The sequence below is a fragment of the Hippocampus comes genome, unplaced genomic scaffold, assembly GCF_001891065.2.
Source record: "Hippocampus comes isolate QL1 unplaced genomic scaffold, H_comes_QL1_v1.1 scaffold112, whole genome shotgun sequence".
Taxonomy (NCBI): domain Eukaryota; kingdom Metazoa; phylum Chordata; class Actinopteri; order Syngnathiformes; family Syngnathidae; genus Hippocampus; species Hippocampus comes.
In genome coordinates, this window is record NW_017805841.1 from 222,067 (window position 1) to 240,006 (window position 17,940).

The 17,940-nt window shown below is 43.4% G+C and overlaps 1 protein-coding gene across 3 annotated transcripts in view; it reads left to right on the forward strand.

Moving 5' to 3' along the window:
- The window catches only part of begain (brain-enriched guanylate kinase-associated), a 37,148-nt gene extending 19,506 nt beyond the window's left edge, over positions 1-17,642 (forward strand). For all 3 annotated transcript variants that reach the window (XM_019888383.1, XM_019888384.1, XM_019888385.1), the window contains 3 exons: positions 9,715-9,822; positions 14,050-14,133; positions 15,909-17,642. In XM_019888383.1, coding sequence (XP_019743942.1) covers positions 9,715-9,822; positions 14,050-14,133; positions 15,909-17,420 — 1,704 coding nt within the window. In that variant the 3' untranslated portion in view covers positions 17,421-17,642. The remainder of the gene's footprint in view (positions 1-9,714; positions 9,823-14,049; positions 14,134-15,908) is intronic.
- The last annotated feature ends 298 nt before the right edge of the window (positions 17,643-17,940 follow it).

Below are 17,940 nucleotides of genomic sequence, written 5' to 3' on the forward strand. Positions count from 1 at the left end.
GTCATCTGATTTGTCCTCGCTTTCATGTCCGAATTCGATAGAGTCCGCCGTGCTAAAGGCTTGTTCAAAGAAGCAGCGTGGATCAATTGGATTTGTCAGGTTGTCATAGCAACACATTTTTTGATTGTACTTGTTTTGAGCCAGAAAAAAGGAACAAAAAAGATCACATGAATATTTGCGGAAAAATGTCAGATAATGAAGCTCATTTGCTTAAACGATCCGTCTTAGTGGGCGGCCAGGTGGTCCAATAGTTAGCGCGTCGACCACACAGTCGGATAAAGCGGTTCTGAAAATGGATGGATGGATCGATCGGTCTTAGCCAGATCGGAAAAAACATCACAATGCGTATATATAATGCCAACAACCGAGCCCTGCCGCAAAAAAAGGGAAAAATTGTATTCCTGCCAATCCGAACACGCTTGCAATTTGATTATTTTTCTGAAATTGCTCAGCCCTGGTTCACTGTATGTTGAAATAATCCATCTCAACTGAGAGACAAGTGTTGTATATCGAGGAGGAGCTCATTTTAGTCGGGGTTGCTACTGGAATTTAGGAGAGTCTTTTCCACAGAGCTCGTTCTCTTCTCTTTACTTCCTTGAGGCCAATTCCTATTTCGACACAACTTTGGCACCATTTTGTGCCATCTTAGAGTATTGTGGGAAGAGCGCAACAAACATGAATAAGTGGATTTGTGACAAGAAGAATGCATAAAGAGGCGAGGGATTTCTGTATGGCCGAGGCAAGAAACAAGAATTCCAAAATCAGACGAGCGTCCCAAAATACAAGGTGTGCAGACGCCACCGGGCTTTGTGCAATTCTGAAACAATCCTTCTTGTAGAATAATTGCCGGCTCCCATCACGGCCCATTCATCTACGCTGTCACACACACACACACACACACACACACACACACACACACACACACACGATTACATTCCAGGCAGGTGAACACTGTCATCTTTTCAAAGCACCTGTCTGGGACAGCGTTCACATTTTTTTTTTTTTCCCTTGGAAGCGGGCCTTGCGGCATCACCGTTTGGTTTGATGTCATGCCGGGCGAAAGCGTAGCGCGAGGCGGGGATGCGTTCCTTTGCAATAAGAATGAAATCAGAGGCGTAATTAAGAGAGGACTGAGAGCGCGGGCAAGGTCGGCGCCAAGGAGTTGCAAAACTTGTCACAGTGAGGTGACAAGAAGCCCTTGTGATGACACTGCAGGGATTCAGATGGAGATGAAGATGGATTATGATGGTCAATTAAAAATGTTTGCTCTGCTAAAATATAATCGAAAAACTGCGCGGCCTGGATTGCCAGCTCAACTTGTTCATTACAGTTGGGTCGTTTATCGCGAGTCGCGATTGAATGGGCCTGCAAGTCACATTGCAAACCAGGTGCAAGACTGACAGCAGGCATGTTAAACGTATCACGACCTTTAAACACAATAAAAGTATTTGAACACACACACACACAAAATGCAAACAAAAAATGTACCTGCACATAAAATCCTGCGCGCATTGTAATGTCTGTCTACATGTGATAAAGGTGAGTGTCTGGGTGTGAGCTGTGGTCGACAGCAGCTCTTACGAGAGTGTGCTCATTGTCTTTGTGTGTTACTCTTTTCCCGACGTTTGACAAATGGCTGAATAGTGCATCGTGACCGGCTCTCTGTTACACAAGTTTTGTCTAAAAATACTTTTTAAAGTATTCCTTAGTGTCACTTTTATAGCTGGGGCTCAAACAAAGTGCGAGCCAACGGAATGTGTTGTCATCACACTTTGCCTGGTATCCTTTTTACACAAAACAAAGAAAAAAAAAGACCCCCCAAAAAAAGCCAAACCCACTCATGCAGTTCGTTCTTTGTATTTGGATCTCATTGGTGTTCAGGTGTGCCTTAAGTTGCATCTGATAAGAAATAATCAGTGTCTAAACAATGCCTCAGCTATAGCCAAGAGATAAACTTTGCAGTATTGAAACACCTTTCTTCAAACACAACAATGTGAAATATGAATGCAACGCGCATGAGCTATGATAAAATTGACGCGCCAATCCCCCCCCACCCCAACACACACACACACAAAAAAAATGCAGAAACGCACGCGTAGGTTGCAAAAGGAGCCGTCCATGGCGCTGCAAATAATTGTTTCCGCCTGTAATCCTCCTAAGAGTCTTTGGCAGGGTCGTCGAACTAACTGCCGCTCGGCCGCTGGCAGGAAATCAAAGTCTCACTCCTCCTAATAAGATTATCGTTCACCTCATTGGGGAGTCGCCCAACATTGTCCCGCAATGGAGTGTATTCAAACAGTGTGCATCCGCTGCAACAAAGAAAAAAAAAAAAAGATAAAAAAAGAAAAAGAGTTGCCAAAAACAAAATGGGGGCAACGGGATTGATTTGTAGTGCATGTTCTGTGCCGAAGACAAATGGAAACCTTTGGCTGTTGCCATGCACTTCCTCATTGCGGAGTAGTGAAAGGCTATTTTTAACCAAGAGAACGAGAGCCAACATTAACATTCTACGGACACGTTTGTCAGTGGCTGCTCGTGCAATTGATATGCGGACCTTCGGCGGGGACTTTTAATCCACTTCTATTCACAACACATGACAGGTCACACTGATAGAAATCATCAGTACCGTACAAAAAACACCCCCGCAATATAACAGCGTGCAACTGTGCCGTGTCGATAATTCCAAATGCATATTTATCGCGTTACATGATCAAGACACAAAAAGCATTCTCACTCAGCAGAGATGCTGATGAACTCATGGTCACGAGCACGTTTGAATCACAGATGGCTTCATGTGTCCCTAAATGCAATTTTGACGAAGATAAAAAAAAAAAAAAAAAAAGTCTTTATTCCTTTCATGCACCCTGTAACCTGATCACATGATAAGATGTCCACTGCAGTAACCGCTGTTAGTCAGGTTTTTAAGATATTTTCTTTTTTTTTTTCTTTTTTTTTACCATATGTATGTAATTCTTATCTATGACGTTTCAGGAAAAAAAATCTCCAGACATCGAGGCCAAAATGCCTCTAAATGTGTTTTGGCCTTGCTGCAAGGCGCATCTTGTGTTTATATTTTTATGGCCAAGTGAAGTTATGGCTTATCGGACTCTTCCAACAACAGCGCAGCAAATTACACAGCATTGCTCGGAGCTGCAATTAATCTGTAGCCCCCCCCCCCACACACACACACACACACACTATTTGTGTGTTTAATTATGAAGCCCCAAGGCTCCATTTAATCTCGGGGGGGGGGGTCGCTCTCCCAATGCAGTTTGAGGATGGCCTGTCTTCCATTAAATACAGCAATTGGCTCGTCAATATGAAGTAATGGCGGGTCGATGTGCTTCAACTGGATTGTTTATCATGCTTTGAAATATCGTGAGGGCAAATTTGGATTCCACAGATGTTTTACATTTTTTTTTTTTTTTTTGATAGGCTGTATGGATATACAGTTCGGTTAACTTTTGGATTTAAGTTGTTATCAACAGCCAAAATCAGCAGAACATTTTTTGTTGTTATTATTTTGGAATGTCGATCAAGTTTTCCCCCAGAGGAGACCATGGAAATTGTACTTGGGTCAGGTGTTTACTTTTATTGACTGCACAAACTTTTTTTTTTCAGATGACAAATGGTAAAACCACTGGATTAGAAAAAAAAAATTGGAGGAGACAACCACACGTAGCAAATAATGAGGAGGGGAATCTTGTTTGCTGCCTTTATCATTCCAACCTGTCATACAATCGTGTACTTTGATGATGCAGTGACAAATGTGCTGAGGAGTTTGTTTGTGCCCAGGAAGCAGATCTCGTCACACATAAAAGCTAAAAGTAACTTGTTATGGTTTTCGGTATGTTCATCTTTCCTTACACTGATGAACATTTTTTTGAATCAGAGATGCAAGTGAGCTTTTCGAGACAAATTTGTTGAACTGATTCTGACACTGCCCTTGTTTTTTTTCTCTGGCGGATATTCTTAAAAAAAAAAAAAAAAACTACCGGTACTAATGTGGTAATAGAATATGTAATATTTTTACAGTAATGTTATGAATTAACGGCGAGGTCCATCAACGCGTGGATTTTTTTTTTTTTTTTCTGAAACGTCACAGCTATGAGTTACAACAAAGCATGGTAAAATCCTACTTTGTGGGGGTTCTGATTGAACAAGCATTCACAAGGTTTCGCAAAAGGTCAAATAAAGTTGCGCTGTGCAATGTTTAGGTTCATCCTGAAATGTCACTCAAAGCCAAATATCGCAAACCTTTTGGCAGCGGTGTATGTGCCTTGGTTCAATCAAGATTGGGTAACACAATGACCCACGAGGAGTAGAGACACATTGGCTTGAGCTGACATCGGCATTTTATTTTTTCCCTTTCTCAAGTGGAACATCTTGGTCAGCTTTTACGGACAGCTGCTTGGCACGCTCGCGTGATGCAGTTAATCCATCACATTTAGCGTCGCTTTCACCGGCCTCGGGCAATCATATCAACCACTGGAAAGCGCCGGGGCACATTTCTCAATCAACGGCATCGGCGCCTCCAATGTTGTACAATTCCGAGGTCAACGGCGCAACTTGCCATTTGACATATCTTACATCAGCATTTTAAGCCTTTCGGGGACAGCGGTTACTACAGTGGACAGTTTATCATGTTATCAGGTGACAGGTTATCATTATTGGTCCATGAACTTTTTCCTACTCTATCAATGACCTCGGCTGTTTGTACTCCCATTCCCCCCGCACCCCCCCCCCACAAAAAAATCTAATTTGTCCTTGAGCACAACAGTTTACCCATCCCTTCTCCATACAAAAGGATTAACTACACAAGTGTTGTTTGCTTTTTTTTATATATATATATTGTGTGTGTGTGTTTCGTGTAAAAAGTGACAAGTGTCCAGATAATAGAAAAAAATGGAGCAGGAAAGTGCCTTCCTGTTCACTGCAACGTGAGTGCTCCCAATTCTTTTCAAACGTTATTTCCATCAAGCTAACAACAGCTATGCTAACAAAAGCATACGGGCTAAAGGTGGACTAGTCGTGAGCCAATCAAAGAGCACCCATATCGAAAGTAACAATAACAATACAGCAGATAAACATTTACACACGCCTGTTCACGCCGATTTCACAATTTAGTCATCCTTGAACCTATCATGCACGTTTTTGGAACGTGGAAGGAAGACAAGAGTGCTAAAAAACGCACGCACACACACACACACACACACACACACACACACACACACACACACACACACACAAGCACAGACACCGTGCTTCTTGTGCACCAGTGAGAATTAAGTGTAAATAATCTTGCGAGATCTTAACATGGATCACAGTGGCATGATGCTGCTCCTCCCTCCTGTGTAATTACCAGTCAGCACAAATGCCCAACGTTTAATGGCGAGAACCGCAGTGGGACAGACATCAGGCCTCGACGTTGTTTCACACAATTAGACGCGCACCAAATACGTTGATACCAACTTTTTTTTTCCTTCTGTCTTTTCTAATTCATTGGTTGTTTTTGACATACCGATTTAAATTTTTTTTTTTTTTTTTTAATTGGAGGATCCAGAGGTGCCATCACATGCAACAAAAGTGGAGGGATAAAAGTAGTTTTCAATTGACAGCAATGATGGCGAAGCAGCGCGAGAAGAAAGACAACATCGATGCATCCGCTTTTCGAACACAAAAAATAAATAAATAAATACGGGTCATTTTTCTACGCCAATGTTGTGCGGAACACAAATTGCTCCTAATAAGGGACGTTTTGAAACTCGAGAAGTTCCGCTGTGCTTGCCGATTAATTTATTGATTCAAATTCAGCAAGCTTGTTAACGACAAAAAATGCCACGTTTTTTTTTCCCACTTAAAGAGGGACTTCAAATTGTTCTGCCTGTTACGAAACATAGACAGATGTACAACGATACATCATTTTTTTTGGACCAATTAAGTACAATTTGATCAGTATCCACCACACAGTGGTTGGGAATCCCTGGATTTGAAAGACCGTCTTCTACAATACAAAACTTACTTTTGTTTTTGTTTCCACAGAGATGATATTTGATCTGAAAATCCTCTTTAATGAGGACAGAAAATCACAGTGGGTTTTTTTGGTGTGTGTGAGTGTGTGGAGTTTTTTTAAATTTTTTTTCTGCACACCTCCGTAAAGTCTCCGGTAATTGCATCTCACGAGATTTAGACTTCATTTGTGGTCCGGTGAAAAGCCCGAATCTCAAGTGGAATATGTGAAAGCACTCGAGGTGACAGACTTTTTAAATCCACTTCACTTTTCAACACTTCTTCCATCAAGCCCAAACAAGCTGGGTGTTGTGTTTTGTGTGTGTGTGTGTGTGTGTGTGTGTGTGTGTGTGTGTGTGTGTGTGTGTGCGCACGCAAGAGTCTTCTGGGGATGTGCACTGGCAGGTTGGTGGTTATCTTGGTGTGGAGAGGACATTTGCATATTTGGGCTGTCGGCAGTGAGTCTCTGAAGCCGCCATGTGTGTTTGGGAAACAAAGCGCCCCCCAGGCCAATCTCCCTCAAATATGAATACAGTATTTGCATAGCAGCAGCTTTTTTTTTTTTTTTGGAGGGGGGGGAGGGGGAAGAGATTCAGCTCCCGACTGATAACAAAGTCTTTGTGACAACGTGCCACGGCGACAGGAGGCGCGAGTACAAATCAGCAGCTGTGACTCTGTAGGCTGTGACAACTAATTAATACAAATGCACACATTTTCTACAAAGTACAACAGGAGATGGTGTTGATTGTTTTGAATGGATGCCACAACGGGGAGAGTTAACTTGTTTTTTTTTTTTTTGCATTTTTTTAGAGAAGGCATTACATTGGTAATATTGATATCATTATAGGGTAGTACAAGATCGTCTCCTCTTTCATCTATAACTGCTTCAAACAACAAAGAGTATGCAGAAAAGTGGTTAAGATTGAATGTCTGTCTGTGTCTTATGTGTTGTGTTGTATTATTTTGTTATTATGACTTCAAGATGGCGCCGCGAGAGTGGCTGCCTTTACAGCAGCTCCTATACTTTTTGTTCTTCTACTTTCTTCTTTTCATAACATTGCTGCTGTAAATTGGGAATTTCTCCATTGTGAGACGAATAAAGGTTTTCTTATTATTACTGAAATGCAATATAGGAAGTAGTACACGTCGCTCTTGTGCATTATATGCAATGTTTTTTTTTGTTTTTTTTTCTACTGTGTTATTGCAGTAAAATGGCTACTTCGTATTCATTACTGTATTAGATTAGTAACTTGTATTACGAGTTGTCAGTAGTCATTGCGAGAGCCCAAGCCTTAGGGGTTTTTGAGGCTGATGTAATTTTTGGCAGAAAAAAAAAACAGATTATAAATTAATCGGTCGATTAATTCAATATATATATAAAAAAAATATATATACATATATACAAAAAAATATCATACATCACCACAAAGACACCGTTGCGCAACAACACATTGGAGCTGAAAGTCAGCAACGTGGTCATCCAACACAAGTGGATTCTCCAGGAATGAGCTCGGGAGAGTGTCGGCTTGTTTGCAGCTGATTAATGACATCGCAACACGATTGGATTTGAATATCAATGGCGCTCTCTTGCGTAAAGTGACGTTTTAATTGCCACATTAGATTAACTGGGCACTCCTGTACATCGGAACAATCGGCTCTGTTGAGGAGACAGTGATTCATAATTGTTAAGCATGCCTGTGTGCTCATACAGTGCATATGAAAAGTTTACACACCCCTATTTTAATGCCGAGATAAATGGTCATTTTTCCATCAATAATAACTTACCGAGAGAGGAACATAACGGAAATAAAAGTCTGCACACCCTCTTGTAACGGAGGCTCTGGCTGGATTCAAAATTCACCAATGACATTCAAATGGGACTGCCCCCATTTAACGCGCCTCTGGTTAATGCCCCGAAAAAGCTCAGATGTTCTAGTAGGCTTTTTTTGGCTGCTTTTTTTGGAAGCGTTCATCATCGAATTTTTCCAAGGTGCAAGTGCTTTTTTTGGTGATGACGGCTATTGTTTTGGCACCAAACATATCTTTGGAATGGTGGCCAAAAAGTTGGTTTTATCGGACCGTAACAAAGTTTGTTGTTTTCTCTTTGTAAGATAAGGCCACCCTACCCCAAAGTGTGGACACATCAAGAAAAAGAGCCAGTAAGAAATGACTGCAGCTCCTTCAATGTTGCTGTCGGCTTCTTGGGACCCCGCCTGACTAGTTTTCTTCAACTCGAACCCGTGATCCTCTGGCTCCGAAGCCCAAGTCCTTACAAATGAGCTTCTGCAGCTCCCTATACAGTATTATCCCGGGCTCAATTTATTTTATAGAATTTGACATTTGAATAGGGGCGTGTCGACTTTCTGGTATATGCACTGCACATGGAAAAAAGTTCAAACGATCTTTCTCAGGGCACAGGAATGAGCACAACTTGTCTGTTCTGTTGTCTTAAAAGACATCTCGCCTCTCAAGTCACATGGTTGCGTGTCCTTATACGGAGGCATACATGGTCCTTTTGCCATCCCTTTTCAAGCACATTTGATGACTTTTTCATTTTACTTCATTATCATCATGACTGTCAGTTTCTAATGATCAATTTGTATTGCTGCTGCTGCTGCTGCTAACCAAATATTTTGTGACTTGAAAACTTTCCTGACCTAAACATTCGTATTTTTGGATTCAAAACCAAACATTCCGGAAACAAAAGTTTTGTCGGGGAAAAAAATCTAGAGCAAACTTTGGACCCTATTAGTACAACACGGTGAATACAAAGAGGCGCCATGACAAAAGAGCTATTCGGAACAATAGCATCATTAGGCTCCTCTGTCTTCCTCCCATCAGTGAAAATGGAAGTGTTTCATTTATATCCTCTTCTGTTCTCTTTCTGCATCAGTGTAATTGATACGTCAGAGTAATCTTCTTTTAATTAAGACCTGCTGCTGGCACATGCTTCACACCGATAGGCTGCTTGTTGCTCTCATTTCTCTTCTGCGCCTTCTCTCGTCTCTTTTTTTTCTCCTCCCATCTTTTTCGCCTTCAACGCAAGCTCATTTTTCTTTTATCGCAACACTCCTTATTAACACTATCTCAGGGTTGGGCAAACTTTTGTATACATGGCTCTCATATGATTTTTAAAATGAACAGATTCGTAGGTCAGGTGAAAAAAGAGAACATGTTTAGTTTCTTTTTTTTTTTTTTCATTTCAATATTTTTAATTGGATTAAAAATGGAATTCACCTTGATCATCCATCCATCCATTTATTCTCCTCACGAGGGTCACGGGCGTGCTTTGGGCGAGAGGCTCTGCCACACCCGGAAGTGTTCGCCAGCCATCACAGGGCACACATAGACAAACATAGAGCATTCGATTCACCTTTTTTGGCACGTGGGAGGAAACCGGAAGCATGGAAAGAACATGCAAAGTCTATCTAATCAGAAAGGCCAGAGGCCAGATTTGAAACATTCATTAAAAAAAACTGGTTAATCAATAAGTGACACAACAGGAGTCCTAAATATATAAATACTGAATGGGAAGGATGTTGAGTCGTATTGTTCCTACAAAGTACTTTGCCCACTCTCACTATATCTGCTGCCCTTTCCACAGTTACCATTAATCAATGCTAGCCGTTTTCATACCCATCTTTATCCTCCCACATGAAAAGAAAAAAAGTAAAAGCCTTTTCCTTTCTTTCACATGTCCCTCAGTCTCAGCACCACGAAGAGGAGAAGAGAGCCCTCAGCCGCGAGATCATTGTCCTCAACAACCACCTCATGGAGGCCAAGCTCACCATAAATAAACTCAAAGAGGACAATGTGAGTATTTGGGGAACAAGGTGCCCGCTTACGTGTCATGTAACTACTGCAAGGTCACTATAACTGCCTTGTCTGCAAATAAACGTATTCCCAAAAGGGACTACAGTACACTAAAACCACAGAAATGAATAAGTTGCTTCTTGACTTGACTTGAAGAGCAAAGAATAATTTACCGTATTTTCCGCAATATGGGGCGAAGCTAAAAGCATTCGGATTTCTTGGACGTCGTATTTTAAATGTTCTGTAAAGAGCTTTGTTGCAACTGCAGCGGTTGTGGAAGCTCTATATAAATAAAGCTGTACTGTATTGCATTGTATTGTATTCCCTTTAGTGTAGCTCCATCTAGTGGATGCATAATGCAACCGCAGCCACTATTATGGCTGCTATTCTACAGTATGCGCCTTATAATGCGGGGAGCCCAAAATGTGAAAACAGTTTTAAAATAGGCCATACATTAACTTTTGCGCCTTATACTCGCGGAAAATCCGGTACAAGTCAAGATAACAGATATAGGAAAGACAATGGCAAAAAATTAACAGCAAAATGATCAAGATCCTTAGATTATTTTGGTATTTCCCTGGGATTTCAAATTTACAGGGGATCTCAAAAGTCTACCCACCTCTGTTGATATGAGAAACTATTCCAAAATGTTTTCTACCATGAATGTGATCTATAGACTTTACAAATCAACATCTTTGCTGGGGTGAGGAAAGACAATCAACTGAAATAACGTGGTTGCACCATGTGCAGCTCCTTGCGAGTGTTCGTATTTTGTGTTCATGTGTTTGACTGTTTGTCCATTTCAAAGGTGTATCAGCGTTTGGCATATGTAACCATTATAGCATGTTAAGCTAAACAGTTATGTTCATGTTATTGCTAGCACAACATGGGATGTGACCTAGCTGATCCCCCAATATTATAGACCACAAAAGTAGGTAGTGCAAGGCCACCATATGACAAGACAGTTTAGCATCATGAGCATGGCTTTAAAGCTGACCTTTGAAGGTCAAATTAGAGCCTACAATTGCTTTAAATTTGCCTTCTGACACATAAATGAAACAGTAGCCTAGCATAGTCACCCAAAGGGAGCCCGAGGGTGCTTTACTTTCATTCCTGGTCGGTAATCCGGCCTTGGTAGCGCCTATCTGGAGGTTAGCTTGAAGCAGCTTCTCTTCATAAAAGTAAAGCCTCATAGGGTTCCACAACACCTATATATTTGTGCTCCGGGGAGCCACAGCAGATGGAGGAATTAAGTTGGAGCCGCTGGGGGTTTTAAGGGTGAATATACTCTAATCAATGGGCATCCTTCAGGCTATCAGAATCTACAAACGAAAGCTCCGTGGAGCTGAGCTCCAAGGGGCTGCATGTGGCAATGTGCTGCGCTGCCTCTCTTTCTTTTGAACTGAAGATCTTTGCAAGGACTGGAGGCCAGGTTAGATAGTCGCTCTTTGCTATCTGGCAGTCGTGAGCCCCCTTTTGAGCCGCAGAAGAGTATTTGCACAATCCCTCTCCGTTTCCTGCAGGGCTGATTGGAGGTAGGTTCATTTTGAAGCGCGGTGAACCCTCTGCGTTTTTTTCTGCGAGACAGCAATCGCTGCTCATGAGCGGGTCTTGCCACTATCTGCCGTCACAGATACACCCAAAGGGGAAAACCATGAGATTACAATCATGTTATAGTTTTTTCTTTTTTTTAAAGCCAACTGCAATGACAATTCAATATTGCGTGCCATGGTGGCGCTGCTTTTTTAAAATATATATAATACAAGAAAACATGCAAGTGGTCAAGGTTTATCCGCAAATCAGAATCGGGTTGGCAACAAACAATGTCACATTTCTATTGCAGTTCCATGTCTGGTTTTATGGCTGCCAATGTATTTTTCCCGGTAAAAGGCACAATCATGAAGCGACAGATGCTCGCTGGTCTGAAATCTCATGAGATATTGTGTGCCGTCATGCACAATGCTGGCTTAAGATGGATTTTTCTTTCCAGAAAATTGTGCAGTCTCTGGGGTATTCAAAAGTGTTGCCTAACTGTGGAAGCAAGTGAAACTAAGACATCGCCAACAAACTATTTGAACCGTCGCCACAATCCACAGGGCGCCTTAACGTCCCTCCCGGCAACGGCAAGAGAAGGAATAGAATGATTGGAAACAAAGTCACAGCTAACTGGCGGGGGAGTCAAAGCTGTCAGAGCAAAAGCTTTGATGCCCTGGCAAAAAAAAAAAAGAAAAAGAAATAAATAAAAAATTGTCAACGCTGCAGCACGCTCGAGATACACGGAGCAGCAAGACCATGACCTTTTCTAAGTGGGCTGATTTTACAGTGTAAAACTACAAACCACCCACACAGGCGCGGTGGCAGGCAATCACTGAAAACAAGAAAATGGAGCATGTGCCGCAACGGGAGATCACCCTCCGCGTTCAACTTGGAATACAGAAAATGAGACTCTTAATGATGCAGTTTGCTTCTTTGGCTGTCAAGTTGAAACAAAGATTAGGTAGCAAGCAGATTTTAACGGCAACAGGTCACAATACTTTTTGAAGCACGGTGAATAAATAGTACACGCGCCACTGTGTAGTGGTTACGGTCTAGTGCAGTGGTTCCCAACCCCCGGGCCGCGGACCGGTACCGGTCCGTGGGTCATTTGGTACCAGGCCGCACAGAAAGAATAAAGAACTTACATTACTTCCGTTTTATTTAGTTTGGAATCTGAAATATGTTTTATTTTGAAAAATGACCGGATTCTCTGTTACATCCGTCTTCACGCTTCTCCGTCACATGATATGTTACCGCTAAAATGAAACCCAGGAGTTAGCACAATGAGTTAAAAGGAAAGGTCTTGGAAAGTTTCTTTGGGAAGGGGTAAAGGCTCAGCCAGGAGACAGAAGAGGAGCCTAAGACTTTCAAGAAAACGAAGGCGACATTTAATAGACAGTATCAGGAGTCCTACTTCAGATACAGATTTATTTCAACGGGAGATTCCCACGCAGCAAGCCCACTCTGCATATGCGACGACGGTGCGTCGTAATTTTCAAGCACTTTGAATTTGCAGTGTAACTTATTTTGAAGGCATGTTTAAACGTGACCATAGCGACCAAAGAGCGTTGCGGCCAGATAGTACGTTTCTTGTGTCATGATTCGGGTTTATTATTATTTTTAGAATATACCACAGTTTTCATGCAGCTCATATCATATTATTTTGTTGTATTTATCCGCCACACCTTAAAGGGTGGTCACTGAAAATATTGTCTGACATTAAACCGGTCCGTGGGGCAAAAAAAGGTTGGGGACCGCTCGCCTAATGGAACGCTAATAGTTTTGAAAGAGAATTTAAGAAAACAATTTGATTAATCTGAGAGGCTGTTTAGACGCTTGGCTAGGTGCTTCTATATTGAAATCTAGAAAATGCGAACTTTTCAAAGTCTGAAAAAAATCATGATCAATTGGAGTAGGGAGAGATCTAAAAGAGGCAGGAAATGGCTCTCGAGGAACTGCAGTTCACTACGCCTGCTATGGATGATATCACAGAAAAAGGTTCAATGTTGGTCTCAAGTTGAAGTGGCATTTGCATTTTTTTTTTGTCATATTTTATAAATAAATAAATTGTCTACTCACAGTTCTGAGGTCCAAATCGAGAGTTCAGGGCCTCCTGTATGGAGTTTGCTGAAGAGTAGTTTTCTCCAGGTACTCGGGCATCCTCGCACATTCCAAAGTTGTCCATCGACGCCTCCGTGAGAGTGAATGATTTGCTCTTCTCTCTGTGCCCTGTGATTGGCTGGCATCCAGTACTTGCCTCTCGCCCAAAGTCAGCAGTGACAGGCTCCAGTTCACCCTAATAGGCACGACAGACGATAGATTGATGGCTATTCCAGATTTTATACACAAAGTAAGCTACTCCACCTGTCCAGTTTATGGCAAAAGAACAAACAACATGATTGAGGCGTCAAATTGTCTGCTTAAAAAAAAACATTTACAAATAGGTGTTCTCCAAAATTGACGACTGGAACCTCTTTACAAGACTGACTACAATCACATCGCATCACCGCACCTAGAAGTAGCCCTCCTCGCTCCCAGGTCTCCCCTAATTACAAATTAATTAAATGGCAATTAAAAAGCTGTAATTTAAAGTGTTCCAGTGTTTGCCCAGCGGCAATATGAACTCAACCCCCCTCGCTCACTCTGGTACTGCCCGAATATAGAGACGGATCTTTGTGTCTCAATTTTCAGGACCTATACAGGAAAGACTGCAATCTGGCTGCCCAGCTGCTGCAGTGCTCCAAGTCTCATTACAGAGCTCACAAGATGTCTGAGGTGAGCCGTTGACTCTCTTTATGCCATGAATATGTAATGCAATGAAGAAACGCCGATTGATCCAAACCCAGTATGGCTCTGAGATCTGCAGATCAATTAGTGGAGCCCAGAGTTGAAAGTAAACACGGTGAAGCTGCATTTAGCCGTGATGCCGCACACAGATGGAATAAGTGTTTTCGTAAAATGCTTATGGGTGTTGCGTCTTGGCTTGCGTGAAGCACATTGAGTTGTCTTGTGTGTATATAAAATGTGCCGGAGGGATAAAGCTGCCTTGCCTTGACTGCCTAATGAGTCGTGACTGCACGATTGTTGGCTCATTTTTTTTAAAACGGTCTCCTGATGTTCATGAACCATCCATTGTCTATCCATTCTTTTTCTATGCCGCAGTGGACATCTTGTAAATGACACAGTGGAGTTAAATAGTGGCAAACTCTCGATGAGTGTAACAACAAACATGGTTACATCCCACCAAAGCTGTGCGCTGTCGTTGAACTCTCAACTGAACTATCGTTGAACCATAACGGAAAGACTCATCTGTGAGAGGAAACGCGTTTTATCTTCCTTTTGAGGTTGCGGACATCATTCTGAATTGCAGTAATACTCTTAAGTGACTAAAGGGAAAAAAAAAATCCCAAACTAATAACTCTCGGAGAAAAGCGTAGAATTTGCTGTGAGGCATAATATAATGAGTGTTACTTTTATCGCCAGCCGTTAAACCGTTAACATCAATAAGTGGAACGAGACCTGTTGAAGTGTTCGTACGCCTTTAGATGCATGAAATCCAAACAGAGCGGCAGTGGTACTGCTAATTAAGATTTGCCTCAGATAGCGAGGAACGCTGAGCTAGCTCTCTCCAATCATCCTCACCTACTTTCCATCTGTATTCCTCCGGGGTGGGGGATTGGCACTTGCTAAAAATAGCCCACACTTACAAGATGCAGGTTATTTTATGCCGAGACGAGCTTCTATTTCCAACCAAAGCCCAGTCAGTCATTTATCTTTTTCCCTCTCTCTCTCTATTTCCATCTGGAGACCCAGGGCGCCGGTTTAATCTGAATCTAAGACGTTCCCTGTGGAACCGATACGTGTTTGATGGTAGACCGAGGGAAGAGGGACACTGAGCGAAAGAAGGAAATGAGGGCTTTTTGCTTGAGAAAGCGCCGCAGGATGAAAGAATGGGAAGATGAGTCGGAGAAAAGATGTTGGAATGGCTGGAACATCCAACTGACACTCACTAAATTTAATAGGCACAGAGGACAAGTTCGTAATTGACAGATAACGGTACAACGGGGGGAAAAAAGGAAATGTTTTCAAAGAGGAAAAATATCTGGTATTATTAAAAGAACGCTCTAGCCTTTGTTGGAAGAAGAGGAAGCAGAATGGTGTTGGGGAAACACAGTGTAACAAATAAATAAATGGATGTCGTGTTCAGCAGTTTCCTGACAAGTTCATTAGGGGCGGGGGGGGGGGGCAAAGTAGTTCAAGTCCCCAGAGAAACACGAGCAGGCCCGGGCGCAGGCCTGGACTGCGCAACAATGAATTACTTTCCAAAGCAGATCAAGAAAATAGAAGTCCTGAAGGAGCAGGAAAAGACAAACATCCTGAAGAGAACCATTTGTCTTCACTTTTACAAATAATGACGAAATAAATTGCACTTCATATTCTCAAAAGCGTGCCAAGTTCAACTGGAAAAAGTGTTGCAAAGCATCACTGACGATCATCTGCTCTAATGCTCCGTTATTCATCAGCCTCGCTTTTGTCTGGCTATGTTTCAGCTACCACTGGACTTCCAGGAACGCATCAGTTCCCACATCGAGAAACAGAATCAGGGTAGCGAAGCCACCATGGCGATGTGCCACTCCAATTACTCCGACGCGGTGCCCACAGCCATCATCGCAAAGATCCTAGAAAAACCAGAACCGGGAAACAGTTGCCCCGTTACTCGTTCCCCGAGTCCACGCCCGCAGGACGGAGACTGCCTGGCCGAACCAGGAAGTAACGATCACTTCAACCGCCGAATCACGTACAAGACCTCCGACCTGTATTGCAGCGACACGGCCCTCTACTGCCCCGAGCGCTGGCAGGAAACGGACCGCCGGCAGAGCATGGACCTCCACGGCACGGCTTTGCTCCAGCTCCATGCCCAGAATTCCACAGACAGTAACCCCGATGAGGAGGCCTACCACTCGGGCAGTTTCTCCCATCACGAGCCGCCTTCATCCTTCCACCACCACGAGGAGTTCAACGCCGGAAGCCTCCCCGCCTCCAGTTCCTACTCGAGTTTCAGCCTCGCCTCCGACGACAAGGGCGGGGTAGCGGGCGGGGGTGTACGCACCGCAAGTAGCACTTTATCCACGTCCCACCAAGGCTTGTATATGGACTGGCGGGAGGGCGGTAGCGGGGAGTATGAACGCAAAAGCATGTCTTCCTACGACAAAGACAGCTCAGGGTTCCCCAAGTCCAACAGCATTCAGCACATTGTCACTTCAGTGAGCCCGCAGAAGGGCCCCTCGCCCGCGTACACAAGGACGGCCTCTTGCTACAGTGAACCGTACCACTCCAGCACCCCTCGCCTGGCCTCCGCCCACAGCATGGGATCTACGACCGGGTTAGGTCAGGCACAAGGCGCGGCTCTGGAAAGCAGGGCTGATATCCACGTCCAAGAGGACGAGCTCAGCGGCCGGTGGAAACAGCTGAGCGTGGAAGATGTCAACGCGTTCTCGTCTTCCTATCGTAACGTCACGGGACGGGGTTCGCCGTACAGTTTCTCCGAGTGTCACTACGCCGCGGGCCCGTCAAGTCAGACCAAGGGATCTCTCTACAGCAGCTTCCAAGAGGGAGATGACGTCTTCCACAGCCACATGCTGGACCAGCGCTTTGAGTTGGGTTCCCCTTCGCCCAGCCGCAGCCCCAAACCTCCGCCTGCGGAGCTTCGCAAACAGAAAAAGAACTCTGCGACGTATCGAGCCAAGGACGGCAATCCAGACAGCTCGATGCTCTCAGAAAGCTCGAAAGAGAAGGAGCGAGCCAAGAACTACGTCAATCTGAGTGCGGGAAGCTCGGCGGAGTCCTTACACCAAAGGCCGTTAGAAGCCTCAAGTCTTCAGCATTACCCAAGCCCCAGGCCGAGCGTCCGGCCCCGCCCGAGCTCCAGCTCCGCCCTAAGCGCCGTCGGCCCGGAGCTCCCCAAGAAAACCTCTCCGAGATACCAAAAATTTGGCAGCACTGGGCTGACAAGGAAGGACAGTCTGACCAAGGCGCAGCTCTACGGCACATTGTTGAACTAAGGCAGCGAGGAAAGAGCTCGTCATTTGATGCATGATGATGATGATGATGATGATGATGATTACAAGCCTTCTGTACTGTAATGTCTCAAACGTTCTCTGCAGCATACTTGGTGTGACAAGGGTGTTCAGTGTTTCATGTATCCTAGCCAAGGCATGTTTCATGAAGTTTGCGACACTTTTTCTATTTTATGTCATATTAAAGTGTAGCTTCTAGCTAGCTGAGATGGTGTAGCAGTTCAGTGACTCTTCATTTTATTCATCTTTAGAGCCACTGGGATGAAACCACTTTCGGCAAGACAGACACTGTGCTTTGTGCTAAAACTTTGATACTGAAAACTGTTAGTAAAGCCAGCAAGAAACTTAGCTCTTCTTCTTAAAAAAAAAAAAAAAGTATGAATAGAAAGTAAACGTAAAGCATGTTTAAACGATTGTAACTACTTCATGAGCATTTTCCATTTTGTTGTATGACGTTTCAAAAGTGACGTTGATCTAATTAATCAAAACTGACTGAACTATGAAA